The sequence below is a fragment of the Thermobia domestica genome, chromosome 16, assembly GCF_964235325.1.
Source record: "Thermobia domestica chromosome 16, izTheDome1.hap1.1, whole genome shotgun sequence".
Taxonomy (NCBI): domain Eukaryota; kingdom Metazoa; phylum Arthropoda; class Insecta; order Zygentoma; family Lepismatidae; genus Thermobia; species Thermobia domestica.
In genome coordinates, this window is record NC_137469.1 from 156,761,846 (window position 1) to 156,779,227 (window position 17,382).

The 17,382-nt window shown below is 34.9% G+C and overlaps 1 protein-coding gene across 1 annotated transcript in view; it reads left to right on the plus strand.

Moving 5' to 3' along the window:
• The window catches only part of LOC145672824 (uncharacterized), a 96,998-nt gene that overhangs the window by 67,356 nt on the left and 12,260 nt on the right, over positions 1–17,382 (plus strand). Inside the window, exon 9 of the mRNA XM_081741973.1 lies at positions 10,355–10,476. Within this exon, the coding sequence (XP_081598099.1) occupies positions 10,355–10,476 (122 nt within the window). The remainder of the gene's footprint in view (positions 1–10,354; positions 10,477–17,382) is intronic.

Consider the following 17,382-nt stretch of genomic DNA (forward strand, 5'->3'; position numbering starts at 1 on the left):
CAGTTCTGATCCGAGGATTCTGCGAACTTATCTGAACAATCCTTTTTTTTACAGGATGAGGTTGTTAGCCTCACACCAAATTCTCAAGCTGGATTATCACCCCTTGTCTGTCCGCGACTGCTTATTCAGTATATTCGCAGCTAACCTCTATGTTCCAGAGACCTTCTCCTCGATCCACAACCTGAGGACGCGCCGTGCCGTGGTGACAGTAAAACCACATTTTACGGAAATTAATACAGCTATATTTCAGAAATACAACAGGTACTGATTATTCGAATACTGCTTTAAAACACACAGGAACAATCAATATGCTCGCATATATGAATGCATATTAAGACTGTGAAAGCTTCGATGCCGTAAAAATCGTAAATTAGAGACTAGTGTCAGTATAGTATTACATAAATGCATCGTACGTATGACTATCCGAACTATTCTTGATGTATCACATTGTTTCGTTTTATAGCTATATAACTTTATAATATTTTTGTAAGTGATTATACTCTTTACCTGTTCTCTGCCAATAGAAACTATATGAATTTATAATAAAAAACTGAAATACAGAAGAATAAAATAGAAAAAATGTGATATTTCGCAGGGCATCCTATGTAAAGGGTGCCTTGTATTCTTCACAGGTTCTGTACTACCAGTCAGTATTTGAATTTATTAAACAAAGCTGGTATACAGGATAACTAAAACCACTTATCTATAATGTGATGTTTCATAGGGCGCCTTATGTAAAGGGCGCACTGTACCTTTCACGGGTTCTTCGCCAACAGTAACTGTGCGTATTTATTGTACATAACTGTGCTATACAGAAGAGTAAATAAAATCGTTCATCTTTGATGTGGTCTCGGAAGGGCGCCTAATGTAAAGGGCGCATTGCACCTTTCACGGGTTCTTTACCAATAAAACTGTAAGAATTTATTACTAAAAACTTGTACCATTATTTATACTGTGATATTTCTGAGGGCGCACCGGGACACGTCCCGGTGTCCCGGTGGGCCAGCACGGGCCTGGGACACCCTATATAATAATGGCTCTTAATAGTGAAAATTTCGATTTATTTGTTAAATTTATTCATTTTACATTAAAAATTAACTTTTCTTCATATAATTCAATAATAACTAAAAGAAATAGACTAAATTTATATTTTTGATAATATTTCTCTTCTCTTAAATAGTAATTAAAGTTTCTCTATGTTTATTTCCTTATTTGGTCAATAACAATGAGTAAAAATCTGGTTTATAATTTTTTTTCTTTAAAACCATCTGTCAGAACAGACACACAAGTGTTTCTTAAAGAATCCTCCAATCATAAAATTAATAGAATAAAGTTGAATAGTTGTGTGTGAGTGAGTGGATTATTGAGGACGAATTAATGTTATATTTATGCAATTAATTATTTGTTTCCTTATATTTTATTGGACAAAACGTTAACCACAAAATTAATTTTATTCTTGCTTTAGTACGGAATTCAGTATTCAAATGTTTAAACTTTTATCAGCACAGGGTTAGTTTATGCATTCACAGCGCCCTCTAGTAGGGAAATAGCGTTCGCGCAAGCGTCAGCCAATTGTCGTCGACTGGTTAAGAAAATAGATGTTACCAAAATAAGAACATTTTGTTATATTTTCGAAAAATAACAATAACTGGAGTAATTTCAATGTTTCATTTTAGTAGGTTGTATTTAAATGAATCGGTATTTGCAAATTTTTACCTCTTTCAATTCGAAATAATTATGTAATTGCAAAATTTCAACTTCGCGTTTGGCGTTAACAGAACTTACTAGTCCGTATCTTAGAACCTTAACAGCATAAAAACTATTTCAGTCACTTTATAAACAGACATTCTCTCGTGTTGTTTTATCTACCCGCTTGTTAAGAATAATTGGGATTGAATTCTAGTAAAGTATGCTTACAAAATTACTCAATCCAATAGCTAAAATTTTCATATTACTAAAAATTTACGTAAGGTAAACATGAATTCGGTATATTACGGATACAAGTGTTTGGGTTCATGGGAGTTTGATTTGTACTAGCCATTGGTCGATTGTATTTCCTCGAATATGTTGACTTGAGTAGAGGATTTATTAAAGAGTACCGGTACTGCGAATGTAGGTTAGGAGTAGTTAATATATTGATTGATAGTGGTGTAAATGGCTATATTAATGATTGGGTGTGCTTTAAATGTGAGTCGTCGCGATAATAAGTAATAGAATTTTTAAAATGAGTCGTTGTTTATGTAAATGGCCACCCCAAAGTATACTTGTGCCAAGTGAATTTTGCCACTAGAGATATACTTGTGCTACTTGACCTACTATTAAATATTCATCGTTAGATAGGAAACACTTGACCACTGGCTCTCACATTGCAAACTCACACGAAACAAGTGTTGTATTAAGTTAGGCTATTGAGTTTGCCTTGTACAAATAAATTCATAATAGTTGTTGACTCGAGTTCTGTTTATGAATGACATGGACTAAGAAATCGAAGCGTGAACAGATAGAAATAGCTGTAAAAGGTTCAAGGTGGCGACGAATTGGTTTTCTCAGTAAAATTTATTACAAATACCGATAAATGTTGAATAGCTTATACAGTGAAACCTCCCTTAACGGACACCTCTCAATAACGGACACCTCTATAATACGGACAGATTTTTTTGTCCCGTCAAAAATATATGTTCTCTTACGGAGCAAAACCCTCCCTTTTACGGACACTCTCAGATACGGACGCGGACAGTCCTTTTTTCCCCCCAAACATTTCAATAACCTCTTCATAACGGACATCAATTATTCTCGGTTCTGATATATATTACAGGAGAAGGAAAGTATCACACACATTCCACAAGTGCATCTATCATCAAACAGAACAACTTCAAGCTAAACTTGAAATCCTTTTTTTCTTCCCGCAATAAATTGCTTTCTGGTGGAAATCCTAGAAAACCTTTAATAAGCAAAAACACTCATGAAAGTTAGTGGTATGGTCAAGAATTCTATACGGATCTTACCTTCCCTAACAAATTTGGTGCTTTTTCCTCTGGGCCTTGCATCTTTCCCGACAATTTCATAAATAACAAAAGAAACATTGTTTGTTTTGTAATAACATTTTTCAACGAACAATGTTTTCTCTCTTACTTTTTTTGAAAATCAAAATTTTTCTTTTGTACAAATTGGCGTGTCAAACGGTTGGACAAAGAAATTTCCCATTAATCGCGGTGAAACAGAAGTTCTCCAATTGATCCAACAGTTGCAAGCAAATTTCGAACAAAAACTTGTGTCCGTAGGATGTACGTACACGGCAGACAACTACTGCAGACTTTTTCCCACGAAATTTGGTGAGTTTTTCTCCACATTTTCAGTATTTAATAATAATATTGCATACCTTTTAAAGCTATTTTTACTTTTAGTATGGGCGGTATGTGAATTAATGGATTTTTTTTTTTACAAAATGATGACATGTCCTTAAGAAAATTACCATACACGCATTATCATTTGCAGTATACGAACATATTAACACATCTCCCAACCCAATAATATTATTTAATAGAAATGAATTTTTTCTTTATCCGTTCCAGTAATTCAAATACGTACTAAATGGAGTGTTTTCATATTGAATTTTACGTATCTACGCTCATACATAATGCATTTACTGTATATTACTGCATACAATTACCATTGAGAGAAATTAAATTTCTGTAACCTCTCTGTAACGGACACCTCTCAATAGCGGACAAAAATTGATGTCCCATTGGTGTCCGCTATTCAGAGGTTTCACTGTATTTAGCTACGGATTAAAGTAACTAATTCATGAAAGTAATACAACCGAAGTGACTAACTGATCCCAAAAAACCTGAAGTAATCTGAGTTAGTCCCCTAGGATTTTTTTTAAATTTCTTTTCTTTCTCAAGCGCCAGTCGAATTTAAAAATTTATTAAGGTTCACAAGTGAAGGAGGGGACAAGAGTGTAAAATATTGAAATCCTTTTTATTGTGTATATGTAAACTTCCATACCAGAGTGTCGTTCTCCCCTCCCCCCTTATATCTTCAATTTCCTTAATTTAAGATTAGATAGCCTGGAAATTTACACGACACTTCAAGGTTGGCGTCCTTGTGTACTGGGAGCCACTAATGAGAATTTGGCAAACCACTCGATAGTACAAAATTTATGTTTTTCTTTTTATTCTGGTTATCCCCGTTTGAATATAGTCTCTTTAAAATGTCTATTATCTTACCTCATACTTTTGTCGTTGGGATATCGAACAGTTTTTTTTTTTTTTTTTTTTTTTTTGTTATTGTTTTAGAAATTTCAAAAACCTAGACTTAACCAACCTTACGGTTAGACCGTTCGTAATTCTGATTGGTTGGGCCGGATACGGTGAGTACTATTTCCTACCTATAAATGTATTGATCTGGGCACGGACTTGCGAAACTTTCCGATCAGAAGACACCCCAGCGTGGCGTTATTTAAGCCCGCCTCGTTTCAAAAAATAAAAATAAATTTTGGCCTAAAATCGACACTACCTTTTTTTTAGCTTCGTTTATCACTTAACGACCCTTCTCTCTTTCGTTTTCTTTGTCTTCTTGCGCTTTCCTATTTACGTATTTTTTTAAACCTCCCCTTCCCCCTCTTTATATATTTTATTTTATATTTTTCATTTTTTTTTACATTCTTGTATTCGATTATGAAATCGTTCATACGCAGAGTTAACTTGGAACAGTCAATTGAGACATTGACAGACAGAACTTGTAAGGTCATTTGCTCTTATCGAATACCAACAAAGCTTTATGCTACTAGTTTTGGCCAGTTGTGTTTGAGATCGATCGCACGGTATGAGACATTTTCTTTTCTTTTTTCCCACATAGTACGGGCCTACCAATTGTTTATTGAAAATTCTCTCCTTTTTTAAAATTTAATTTCACTTTTGTTTCCACGATTACCATGAGAATCTAAAACCTCTGTAATACCTGCCATAAAATTTTGAGTAACTTATTTAGAGAATAATTAAGGATTCGTTAATATATTACCTTTTTGAAATGTTTATTGTGATTTTAACTACGTAACTATATTTAATGTATGGCAATGAGTAATGAAGCTTGAAAGTTATTGAAATGGGGTAATCGGCGTAAAATAAAAAGTAAAGTAAATATATGTAAAATGAATATAATATGATGAAAATATTAGTGAATGTTGATAATATATGTGAATGTGTTAAAGGGTCTTTACCTACCCCGCCGGTGTGTGTTTGTCATCATTTTCATAAATATGTTGCACGTAGTTAGATAATCATTGTATGTCGTAGAATGTAAAGCACTATGCCATCTTACATGTGAATCCTTGGTATCGGGAAAAATATAAACCCTGTGTCACAAACTAAACCCTATATGAATGTAACAGCATGAAGCATGTTAAAGGGCAGGTTATAACAGTGATGAATGTTCAATGGAATTTCCTAGTCTCCATATTTTAGAACCATTCCAGAATGAAATTACCAAATCTTCTTCGCCATAGTGTAATCGTGGTTACAGTGCGACGGAAATTAAAATCTAAAGGTGCGAGATTAACCAACTGAATCCTAATCTTTTAAATTGATACAACCAGTTTAAGTCTTCCATAAATTCTTTGAAACTTACTTCCTTCCGATGTTCCTGTAACTCAGGTGAACGATTATGACGTTACGATAATTAATAAACTTTGTAGTGTATTTCAATTTGAGACTTGGATGTAACTTTAGAAAAATTAAACTGATTTGAACTAAGTAGTGGAAAAGCTGGATAATGTAGGAAAATATCCACTAGAAATGTTTTAGAAAGGTGTAATAGAAACACCACGTGAACATGAGTTGTCCTTTTAATGAACGATCGCAGACTCGTGTAGTACAAGGGGGCAACTAAAGTTAACTTCTGTGCAAGGATTTAATTTGTTAAGAAATGTGCACTTTAGTGCAAGAACACCTAACATGGTGCAGTGAACGTGCGCTTTAAGATGTGAAATTAATAATAACAGGAGAGACGAACTCATTTAAAGTAAAATTTACCCTTTTTCTCTTTTTTTATTGTTTTATTTCGTTTCATCACATATATATATATATATATATATATATATATATATATATATATATATATATATATATATATATATATATATATATATATATATATATATATATTTGTAATTTTATTTTACCTTATCTTGTTTTGAACATTTATCCGAATATATACTGTAACCTATAATTTTGTAATGATCAATTCTTGTGATTTTTGGTCTACTCCTTGATTTTATTTACTACTGAATATATGTTCCCCATTTTCCTTCTTTCTTTATGATTTGTACAATAAATGTCCTCAAAACGTTAGATAGAATAATTCCTTTTTTTCCTTTAGAAAATAACATCGTCCTGTGCGTAAGTGTGTGTGTGCTTGTGGATGGATGGATTTTTTTTTTATTTTAAGTACTAGTGTTGTCTTGTGATATTAAGTGCAGTAATTATATGTATAAATATATGTGAATGTTTATGAAACGCACCATAGTCGTAGTCAAGGTGATAACGTAGATTCTAGTTTGATATGGCTCTGAAAGGCAAGCTAACATCGAAGAATAAGCTAAAGCCAAGTAAAACATTCTGTTTATTTTTTTTTTTTCAATATATAAATTTTTGTTATTTAATTTGAGCAACTCAAAGTATTACCGGAATTTAAGTAAATATACCAGTTTATATATATAATTTAAAGATAAAATGGGCTGGGTTTGGGTAAATTAAAATTGCATAGTTACCTGGATCCAGGTCAGAGTGGTATGAGCGGTATGCAATACAAGAAGGATACGGAAAAGAAAATCCTGTAATATTTCTACTTTTCTTCCTTTCTTCTTTATCTTTTCCTCTCTTTCCCTCCTATCTTTTCTTCTCCTTTTCTTGTTATTCTTCCTTCTAACTTCGTTATCTACTCTCCTTATTGAAGTAAAGGTCGTGACAGGGAGTCATCTTCAGGAACACGGTCAATAAAAATTAATTTAGATTTTTCTTCTCGTCTTCGGAAGCCCGATGTTGGAAATTTTAATTAGTTTAAATTGGCTCTCTCTCGAGTCAATGACTTTACCTTGACAAGGACTTTTACAATTAGCTCCCTCGACTGCGATTTTTACAACGTTAACATTGAATTCGTATTCAGCAACGACGAAAACCTCTATCTACCTGCTTTCAGTTCCATAGCAGTATTTTACGTTTTGTTCACCATCTTGGATCCGCCATTTTGAATTTTACGCTTTTAGCATCCGATTCACACACAGCGACGTCGAATATCTCCATATACCTGATTTCAGATTCATAGCATGTTTCTTTGTAATTTGTGTCCGCCATGTTGGACCCGCCATTTTGATTTGTAAACACTTGGTGTAAGATTCGTATTTAGCTACCTTTCAGATCTATATATACCACGTCTCAAAACAATTACGCCATAGCTTCTTATTTTATTCACGTTTTTTGGTGTTTCGGAGCGAGCCTTGTTCTGATCTTTAAATGGCCGCCACGCCCCCTACAGGCCCCATTCAAGCGAGATATTTCACATGTGAATTATATTCGGTGTGACCTTTCTAATGATATATAACACATGCAGATCCCCGCGTACCACTTCATGTACTTCCCTAGTAAGTGAACAAATTGTATACTGTGTAAAAGAGTAGTTATTGTTATTGTGTGTTATATATGAATAATATTATAAAGTTGAGTGAAATACGATTGTATTCTGATCTTATAGTATTGAGTAAAGAATATTTAGAAATCTATCATAACAAGTTGAATGTGGTATGTTGGGAGTCACCTGTTCTTTAGTAAGCTCGCTTTTGTATTTACTATTCAATATTGATATTCAACTATTTTGTTCAATATTGAGAATAATATTCTATACCGGTAGTTTGTTTGTGAATTGAGTATATATATGTTTTTGGAGATATTTCTGATTATAATATATAGATTTCGAAAGAATTGTGGAAACGGTATCATTTTCGTCATTCGAAACTCCCAAGTAGTAATCAAATAGCGTTTCATTGCTGTAGATCGAAAGTATAATAAGTATTGCTTTCTTGAGGTTATTTTTAGGGTATGTATAAGATGTTTGTACAGTATCGATCAGTTTTGAAAGTCATTATTACTTGATAAGATAACGACCTTATTAAAAGGGATTAAATGTGGGGGTGTGCTATATAGTTACGTTCTGCCGGAAAGCAACGGGTTAGGTATTGTAAATTTTATTTAGACATCTTTACACACGTTAAATGTTATGCACTTTTTGTCGCATTTAAAGTTAGAGTTTCCATTTCTTAGCTCAAGTTTTGACTTAAAAACCGTCGTTATACACGGTACTCCAACGTTGCAACTGTAGACACCTGTCACATGGTAAGATTTTTCAGTAAATTTACAAAATGTTGCTGTTATAACATTGTTGCTACTTTAAAATGAAGCCGTAACACAAGAGATGCAGTTGAAATTCAAATAAAAATTATTAATAATAAAATAATCATAATTATTGGCAGGTTCCTTGCCGTAACTGCGAAGCTTCCATGCTCCACGGTCTTCCGCTAACCTCTTCGTTTCCATGTACGACTCTTCTGTTTTGATATCGTCCATTAGCTGTAGTCTCTTTCGCCCCTTTCTCTTTTTCCTTTCACCATATCCTCTAGCATGTCCCTCATGATACAGTTCCTTCTTACTCAATGCCCCAACCAGCTTCTTTTCCTCTTCTTAATCCCCACCATTGCTAATACTCGCTCATTCATTTCCCGCTCCACCCCATCTAATTCTCTCCATTCTTCTCCACACCCACATTTTGAAATTTTCCACTAGTTTTTCATCATTTTTGCGTAATGTCCATGCTTCTGACTCATACAGTACAATTCTCCACACGAAGCATTTTATGAGTAGTTTCCCTAACTCTTTATCCAGGGTCCCACAAAATAGTATTTTCTTCCTCCTAAAGGCTTCTTTGGTCATTCCCATCTTTGTTTTTGTTTCATGTTTGTACTTCACATCATCACTATCGAAAACTAGTCACTTTTCCATTTTCTCACCTCCTTCTTCTATATTTGACACCGAATCCTTCGCTCCAATCACCATAGCTTTTGTCTTTGTAACATTAATTTTCATCCCATATTCTTCTCAACCCTTACCCAAGTTTCCTAACATCTTATTGATTTTCTTTTCAGATTCTGCAACGAGCACCATATCATCTGTAAACCAAATACACCTAATCATTCTACTACCTTTGTTACTATCTCTTCTAGATGGATGTTCTAGATAGATAGATAGATTGTATTGTTGGCATTGTATTGTATTGTATTATATTGTATTGTATTGTATTGTATTGTATTGTATTGTTGGGAGAGACAGCATCCCTATCAGGGGCGGATCCAGGACGGACTTCTGGGGGGCGGTGGGTTGGAATACTGCTACTTAGAGCTACTTTTAAGAGGTCCAAACTCTAGGATGGGTTTTATTTATATATATATAGAATAAGAGTTTCCTCTTCTGGGGGTGGGGCGATCGCCACCCTTGGATCCGCCACTGATCCCTATCGAGATCCCTTTCTAATTACACTCTCCTCTGTCATTTCCTTCCCTATTCTAAATAACAATAAAATAACGGTCAATAATAATTACATAATAAGTTGTCTATTTATTATTTAAATCACATTACTCGATAAATTGTAAACATTATCACCTTCTCGGGTTCGATTCCCAGTACAAGCTTATGTTATTTGAATTCTGCATCCACATTAAGTTGTAAATCGACTTTGAACTTCAAGACGAAAGAAGAAATCGGACTCTCTCAAGTTACAATTAGTTCTTCTCAACATAATTTACGTATTTGTGCTTAAAAGTTATTTTACTACAATAATTATACTCTGTAGGGATGCTTCATTGCTGTTGCAGGAAGTTCAAATCATGAGTCTGAATGCTAACATAATAACAGCTATTATTAATTAGATACGATTACTTTAGAATATTACATTTGCTTTTACAATTTAAGAATCTCTTATCTTTACTAAAGCTTTTGAATCAGTCTAAAACTAAACTAAGTGAAGTAATCTAGTTCAGAGAAAACATAGTAGGACTATTTATTTGGTTCGATTGTCTTACAAAATTAGGTATGAAAGAAGATATTATGTAGCGTATTACGTAGATATTATGTAATATTTACTAATTGTTAAAAACTATGAAAATTGGTATTTAAGCTTCCTACAAAATTCATTATTTCAAATGTATTGTTTATTGTTTATTTTAAAGCATATTACAATGATTCAAATTTGGCCATAATGAAAAGAAAATGTCTACAGAATATTGGTATCTTCTTTATTCTGTCTATAGATGTATGTTTACCCTGAAGATGAATTCAAGTGGTGGTTGGGTGGAGCCTTTGGCACATTGGCGTTTATCCTGCTTGTATTGATAATTGTCTGGCGCTTACGAATAGACAAACCCTATGACAAGTAAGTACATCTTATCTCATGATGTTGTGTTCCACCTACCAATAAAACAAAAATACATTTTGGCATATGAAAATGTTTGATCGATCGATTTTGCCAAGGCAAGTTCAAGGATGTTATAAAATAGAGGATCCGCTCATATGTTTCTTCATCCTATTAAATCAATGAAGCCAAAAAAAAAAAAAAAAAAAAAAAAAAACGGGCATCGGCACGTTTGATTGGCTGCTCTCGTTTCCGCCATCGTCTGATTGTCTACTTTCGTTTGAGCCATTATTGTTGGCTCAAAACATTGCGATCTTATTGGTCGGAGTGGGCAGAGTAGTGCTGGCGAAACTGTGACGTATGGCTTCAAGATTTTGTTGTAAGGACATATCCTCTATTTATAAACATTCTTGGTCAAGATAATATTTGGAAGGCTAGAAAACCACACAATAATTTCTAAGTTCACTCACTTTCTCATCAAATCTTAATTTTGTGAATTTACCACTTTTTGCCTGACATTTACAATGCTCCTCATAAATATGCTGATTTATTTCTATCGTGATTTTCTACTGTGAGCAGGAATTGGAGTTTAATTCATTCACAACTAAGGAACATATTTGTCACAGTTCTTTAAACTGTCCTAAAATTGAACTGGATTATTTAAAACGTTCCAATTTCCGTGTGTTGGGTGATAACTATCTATAGAGCGTCCCACTCTTAGATTGCAGTACAGAGTAAATGGAGCGCGCTGTTGCCACATTTCTTCCGCCGTATGTTTTCTTTCGAAGAAAGAACAAGAAAGACAGAAAGAGTGATGAGTCTGTAAATAAATCCTTCATAAATTCATATATTTTCAACTCTTTTGTAATTCCAATCGCGCAAATTCATTTAGAACGGCGAATTGGAGGGTACGAAATAACAGTCTAACAATTGTGTGTTAGAAGTTTTTTTTTTTAAATGATGGTTTATAAATCGTTGCAATAAAATTTTGATGGAAGCAATACGAAATCGAGAGAACATATGAAACGAATAGAAAACATATTATTGAAATAAATGACAGGCTAAACAGTTCTAAACACAAATTTCCTGCATCGATTGTGCGGCAAACTAAGGAATAGCAATGGGTAAGATACTGCTACTGAATTTGGATAAGAGTGAAAACTGGAGTAGGGTGATAGTGATAAGTGACGAGAAAATGTGACGTACGAGAACGCTCATTCGTCTGTGTTAGCAAAATATCCGCTAATCCAATTCCGTTTGTCAAACAAGTTACATCATAAAGTATATTGTGAAGGCGGCTTCTCCCCACTTCCGATGTTTTAAGACTGTATTATGAAGGACGTGCTAGAGGGTATGGTGGCAGGAAAAAGAGGGAGGGGACGAAAAGAGACTACAATTACTAGACGATATCAAAATAGAAAAATCATACGTGAAGACGAAGAGGTTAACCGAAGACCGTGGATCGTGGAAGCTTCTGAGTTGCAGCAAGTGGCCTGCCAATAAAATATGATGATGATGATTATGACAAATGCAATGGTGAATAGGAACTGAACCTCTTTAGTTTCTATCCTCACTTGTGACACCTCTATCAGTCTGGAAACAGAAGAAGAATGAAAAGAAACCCCATTATGTCCGTTCTAAACAAACGCGGAAGTTGTGACTTTAAATCACGTATAGTAACAGCCAACAAGATACAGATCGTTGGGCGAGGAAACAAAACCAAACAGAATTATCAAATCCTGCTTCCCTAAGAAGCATGTGGGGGAGGGAGGAATAAAGAGGCCTTTCATTCTGCTTTGTGAGCTCATAAAGTTGTTTGTTATGAACGCTTTTGTCATTTTCATATGTGTATTCAAAGTAAATAAGAGAAGTGGAATTGCAAACGAAACCAACTTTTATTGTCAAAATTGTCAGCATCTGAAACAGCATTAAGGACTACTATAAATGAATCAATTACAAAACTAATAACTTTTTATCACCAGGAATGAGGTGACTTATTATTAATAGATATTGGTCATCTTATAGGTATATACATACATACATATATATATGCGTGCAACTCAAGGAAAAGCGTAGTAGTGGAGCGTAAGATTGAGTGGAGTTGACGCAATGTTTATCGTAGGTGAAGTCCAGGATTCGATTTTGCGAATATGCTTCCGTTAAGCAGTAGATTCGTGCTCGCATACCGTCAACAGTAAACACTCATCGTTATAGCACAATACTCTACATCAGTTACTTTAAAACAAACATTATAAGGAAAATAGGATCGGCAAGATTTATCACTGCTTTTCTTCTGGTCAGATGCGCGCGCTTTGAAAAGTTGATGCTTAACACTAAAAGTCATAAAACCTAAATAAAGAAAGATATTGACCTGCGAATTGTTTTAAAAATAATTTCAATCTTTTCTCAATATTTTTCTCGCTTTGCACCCCCATCTAACCTGAAAAATAAAAAAGTTTCTCACTAGTCAACTTTTTAGATATTGCATTGGAATAGTATATGCACTTTCTCTTACATTTTATTTTTTATTCTAAAATTCAAAAAGTTTTTTTGAATGCAAACTTTTCCAACATTGGCACCAAATATGGTATTAATAGCTGTGTAAGTTTCATCGTTGTATCTCTTAGAGTTCCGAACTTATGACGTGATATATTTAACGCGACGTTAGAATTTGCCATTAGTAAGATTTCACTCTTTCAATTTATTTCAATATTTGAAAATTCTTCTTGATGTGAGAAAAATAGATTATTTGATAGAGAATATAATCTTCTACAATAATTTATTCATACCTAGTAAAAGAAACTATTTCTAAAATTCAGGCTAAGTTTGGCAACAATGGGCATAAGGAAAAGCATTGCCATTTATTCCTGTACTGCAATCTAAGGGTGGGACGCTCTATAGTTAAAGATACCGTACAGTAACTATCTAAATGAGCTTAAATATAAATTAATCTATACTAATATAATAAAATAGTGTGTGTCTGTCTGTAATCAGCTTTTTGCATTGAAAGAAGCGACCTAGAACCACCAAATTTTGTATTCAGATAGAGCTTGATGAGATCTTTTATTATTATTATTATTTTCGGCTCGGGGAGTCAGGTTTGGATCGGGGGCTGAAAATATGCGAAAACATATACACGTTTCTCACAGTTTCTAATAATGTCATGCGTACGAGGCCTGTCTAAAAAGTATCCGACCTTAATTTTTTCCACGCAAAGTAGTGATTCTCAGGCGGCGCCACCGTGCACGGTGGAAGGAGGAACCTTAATGCGCATGCTTGAATTTTTTCACCGCGTTCGCGTGTGCCAGTCGTGAGCTGGTGGTCGCGAAGTGAGGTGCTGTTGGTAGTGTTCGTCGGATTTAGTGTTTCTCGCAAGATGACTGAACGAATTGAGCAAAGATGCTGCATCAAATTCTGTCAAAGGCTGGGTGATTCTCAAAGCCAAACAATTCGTAAGATTCAGCAGGTGTTTGGAGAAGATGCTATGGGTGTAACACAAATTAAACAATGGTTCAACCGATTCAAAGATGGCCGCACATCAGTCGAGAGTGAGCAGCGTAGCGGCAGGCCCCAAACTGCTCGGAATGCAGTTGTTGTTGAGCGGGTGCGAAATTTGGTGATGGCAGATCGCCGTTTGACAGTGCGGGAGATTGCAGAAGATGTTGGAGTGAGTAAAGATTCTGCACATGCAATTTTGCGTGACGATTTGAACATGAAACGAGTGGCTGCTAAATGTGTACCCAAGTTGTTGTCTCAGGAACAAAAAGACACCCGTTTTGACGTTGCACAGGACCTTCTGGACACCACCAACACTGATCCTGGGTATCTGAATTCCGTGATAACTAGAGAGAGTCATGGATGTACGGGTACGACCCAGAAACAAAACAACAATCGTCTCAATGGAAGCATCCCGATTCTCCAAGGCCGAAGAAAGCGCGGCAGGTGCGAAGCAAAATCAAGGTGTTGCTGACTGTTTTCTTCGATGCCCGTGGAATTGTGCATCACGAGTACGCACCGGAAGGACAAACAGTGACAAAGGAGTACTATCAAGATGTTCTCCGGCGACTCCGTGACGCAGTCCGGCGCAAAAGACCAGACATGTGGACAGCGAAGAACTGGCACGTCCATCATGACAACGCCCCAGCACATTCATCCCAATTGATCCATACGTTCTTAGCCAAACATGGAATTACAACCGTTCGCCAACCTCCCTACTCTCCAGACCTGGCTCCTTGTGACTTCTGGTTGTTTCCAAAATTGAAGACGCCTCTGAAGGGATCCCGTTTTGAGAGTAGAGAAGACATAATGCGGAACACGACGACGGAGCTGAACAACATTCCAAAAGAAGACTTCCAGCGGTGTTTCCAGCAGTGGAAGGATCGGTGGGCTAAATGTGTGGAAGCACAAGGGGCCTACTTTGAAGGGGTTTAGGGTCCCAAATGTGTCAGGTATTCGCAACTATTTTTCTGGCCAAAGGTCGGATACTTTTTAGACAGCCCTCGTATATGCAACCCATATTACCTCACGGTTGTGTGGGCTTATATAACAGCAGAGTATAAATACCAGAGAATCGAGTAAGGACTTTTCGTCTCTTTTAATTAACGTTGTGAATCAAGATCCGAGAACGACGGGCACTTACAACTAGCATAAATATATATTTCTCTATAATCGTTTTGCAATCAACCTCTGATATATTTTATTTACTAGTTACTTATACATTTATGAAGTGCAGCTAGGTAGGAAACACTACTATTGGCATAAACAAACATTACCATTGGTTCTGTACATAGAGATAGAAAAGTAAGCAAACCTATCATAGATAGAACTGCTTATCTTTACAAATAATATGTGTGTGTACTGTTGGTAATATCCATGTCATTGTTAGGAGTATGTATGTGGCCGTTAAGAGATCATAAACAATAATAAAGACAATCTGCTAGTTAACAGTGTATTTTTCTCATATAGGACCTATAGAGTATGCAAATAAATAATCATTTCTAGCAGAATACAAGCCGTCAATTACTATTGTTAAACGACCTAAACGTCTTTCATTCTCTTCTACACTCTACGCTGGTAAAGGTAATTTGAAAAACAAAAATAAAATTTGGTTAAGTTTAGTACTGATAAAATTAATCGAATAATAGATACTAGAATAATTCTCTGCCAGTATTCGGATAGCCAAATATTATTCATTTTCAACATTTGAACAATTATTAGAATAAGTATTCGACATTTGAATAATATTTGAATTCCTTATCCAAGAAGTTGTACAAATATTCTAATTTTGACAGCATTAGCTAAGTCGATTCAATATAAGAATGTTGTATGCATGTTTGTCACATGTAAATGTCAATATGTGATTGATCCTCACTTCTACAAAATGTGAATCCTCACTTCTACCTCTATTCACATGTAAATGTCAATATGTGATCCTCACAAAAAAAAAAAAAAAAAAAAAAAAAAAAAAAGTAGAAAAAATCAAGAACATCAAAATCTGCAATTTAGCCCTCGGATATTCATTACATTGTTTAACTTCGGATTCCCAACAGGGGTACAGGTGTACCCCAATACGAATTTTTGCAATTAGGAACATCCTTATTTGTGGTATCGACAATATTTGTATGTTAGTTTATGTTGGGTTGTACTTTGTTAGAGTATGTTGGTTTTGTTGGAGTAGGTTAAGTTAGCGAAACGGAAATTTGTTTAGAACTATTTTAATTTCGTAATGTTTTGTGGCAGGAAAGGTTCCAATATTGCAATATGAAAGCAACATTGCAACGATATATATTCATAGGCTCTAATACTATCTGTTCTCTACTTTGCTTTTTACAATAATAAAATACTACAATAAAATACTTGAAACAAACATGGTAACAGAGGTACACAACAAGAATACAAACGCACCCCAGTGTAGTTTTAGCCACATGCCTAAGCAGATCACCTTACAACATAATTGTCATTGAGGAAATAAGTTTCCTTATAGTCCAGCCCACAATATAAGAAAACTAGTCAATTTTGGGTGTTTGTGACATAAAATACACAGCAAAATATATGCATGTAGTACACTTGTACCCCTTTGGGATCTGAAGGTTCAAACATTTCACAGTTGCAAAGATAAAGTTCGTTTAATGTTCGTGTATATCCGTCTTCAGGGCGAAAATACTTTTAAACATCGCATAAGCCAGGAAGAAGAAGAATATAAAAGGTAGCTAAAATATTCCGATCAATATTGATTTATCTTTCTTTTTTATTATTATTATTTTAGAAAAGTTTAATGTTTGAAATGCTTACGTGAACCTTCCGTGGTATTTATAAGTGCTACATGATATTCAAAAAGAGAACAACGACAATAACACTATTAAACTACTTTGAAAATCAGTTAAACTGTTGATAACAACTCCACTTTCCTCGGAACGTCCTTTGTCTTCAAGATCTCCAAACCCATGCTACTTTTCTCTAAGACATTGCATTTGACCTGCTGTGCTCTCTGCTGAGAATTTAAAAACAGCCAGGGGATTTGGGGCGCAAATGTATTCTAGATCTCTAAATTTCTTTCCAAAATTTAATGCTGTTAGTGTACTAGATGCCGTCAAAAATTATAAAAGAAAAAATTCTTCTAGTTCTTTACCAGTGGGTAACGTACCCATAATAGCGGCTACGTTCCCTCGTTGAATGGCCATGCTAATGCGTTGAATTAGAAAAGATTTGGCTCGAGTGTCTCCTGATTTAATGGATATACGTTTGCCGATTTCGTTAATAAATTTAGCACCCTCTTGATCCCAGGAGATTAATATATTTGTTTCTCTTTTCTTTTGCTCTTCGTGCAGCGACAAGTCCTGCTTTTGTTGATGAAAACTGAAGATTTGAGGTGCCATAAGTGAGCAAGTGAAATTCCAAATCACGCCTTTCCTTGCTTCCAGGCACTAA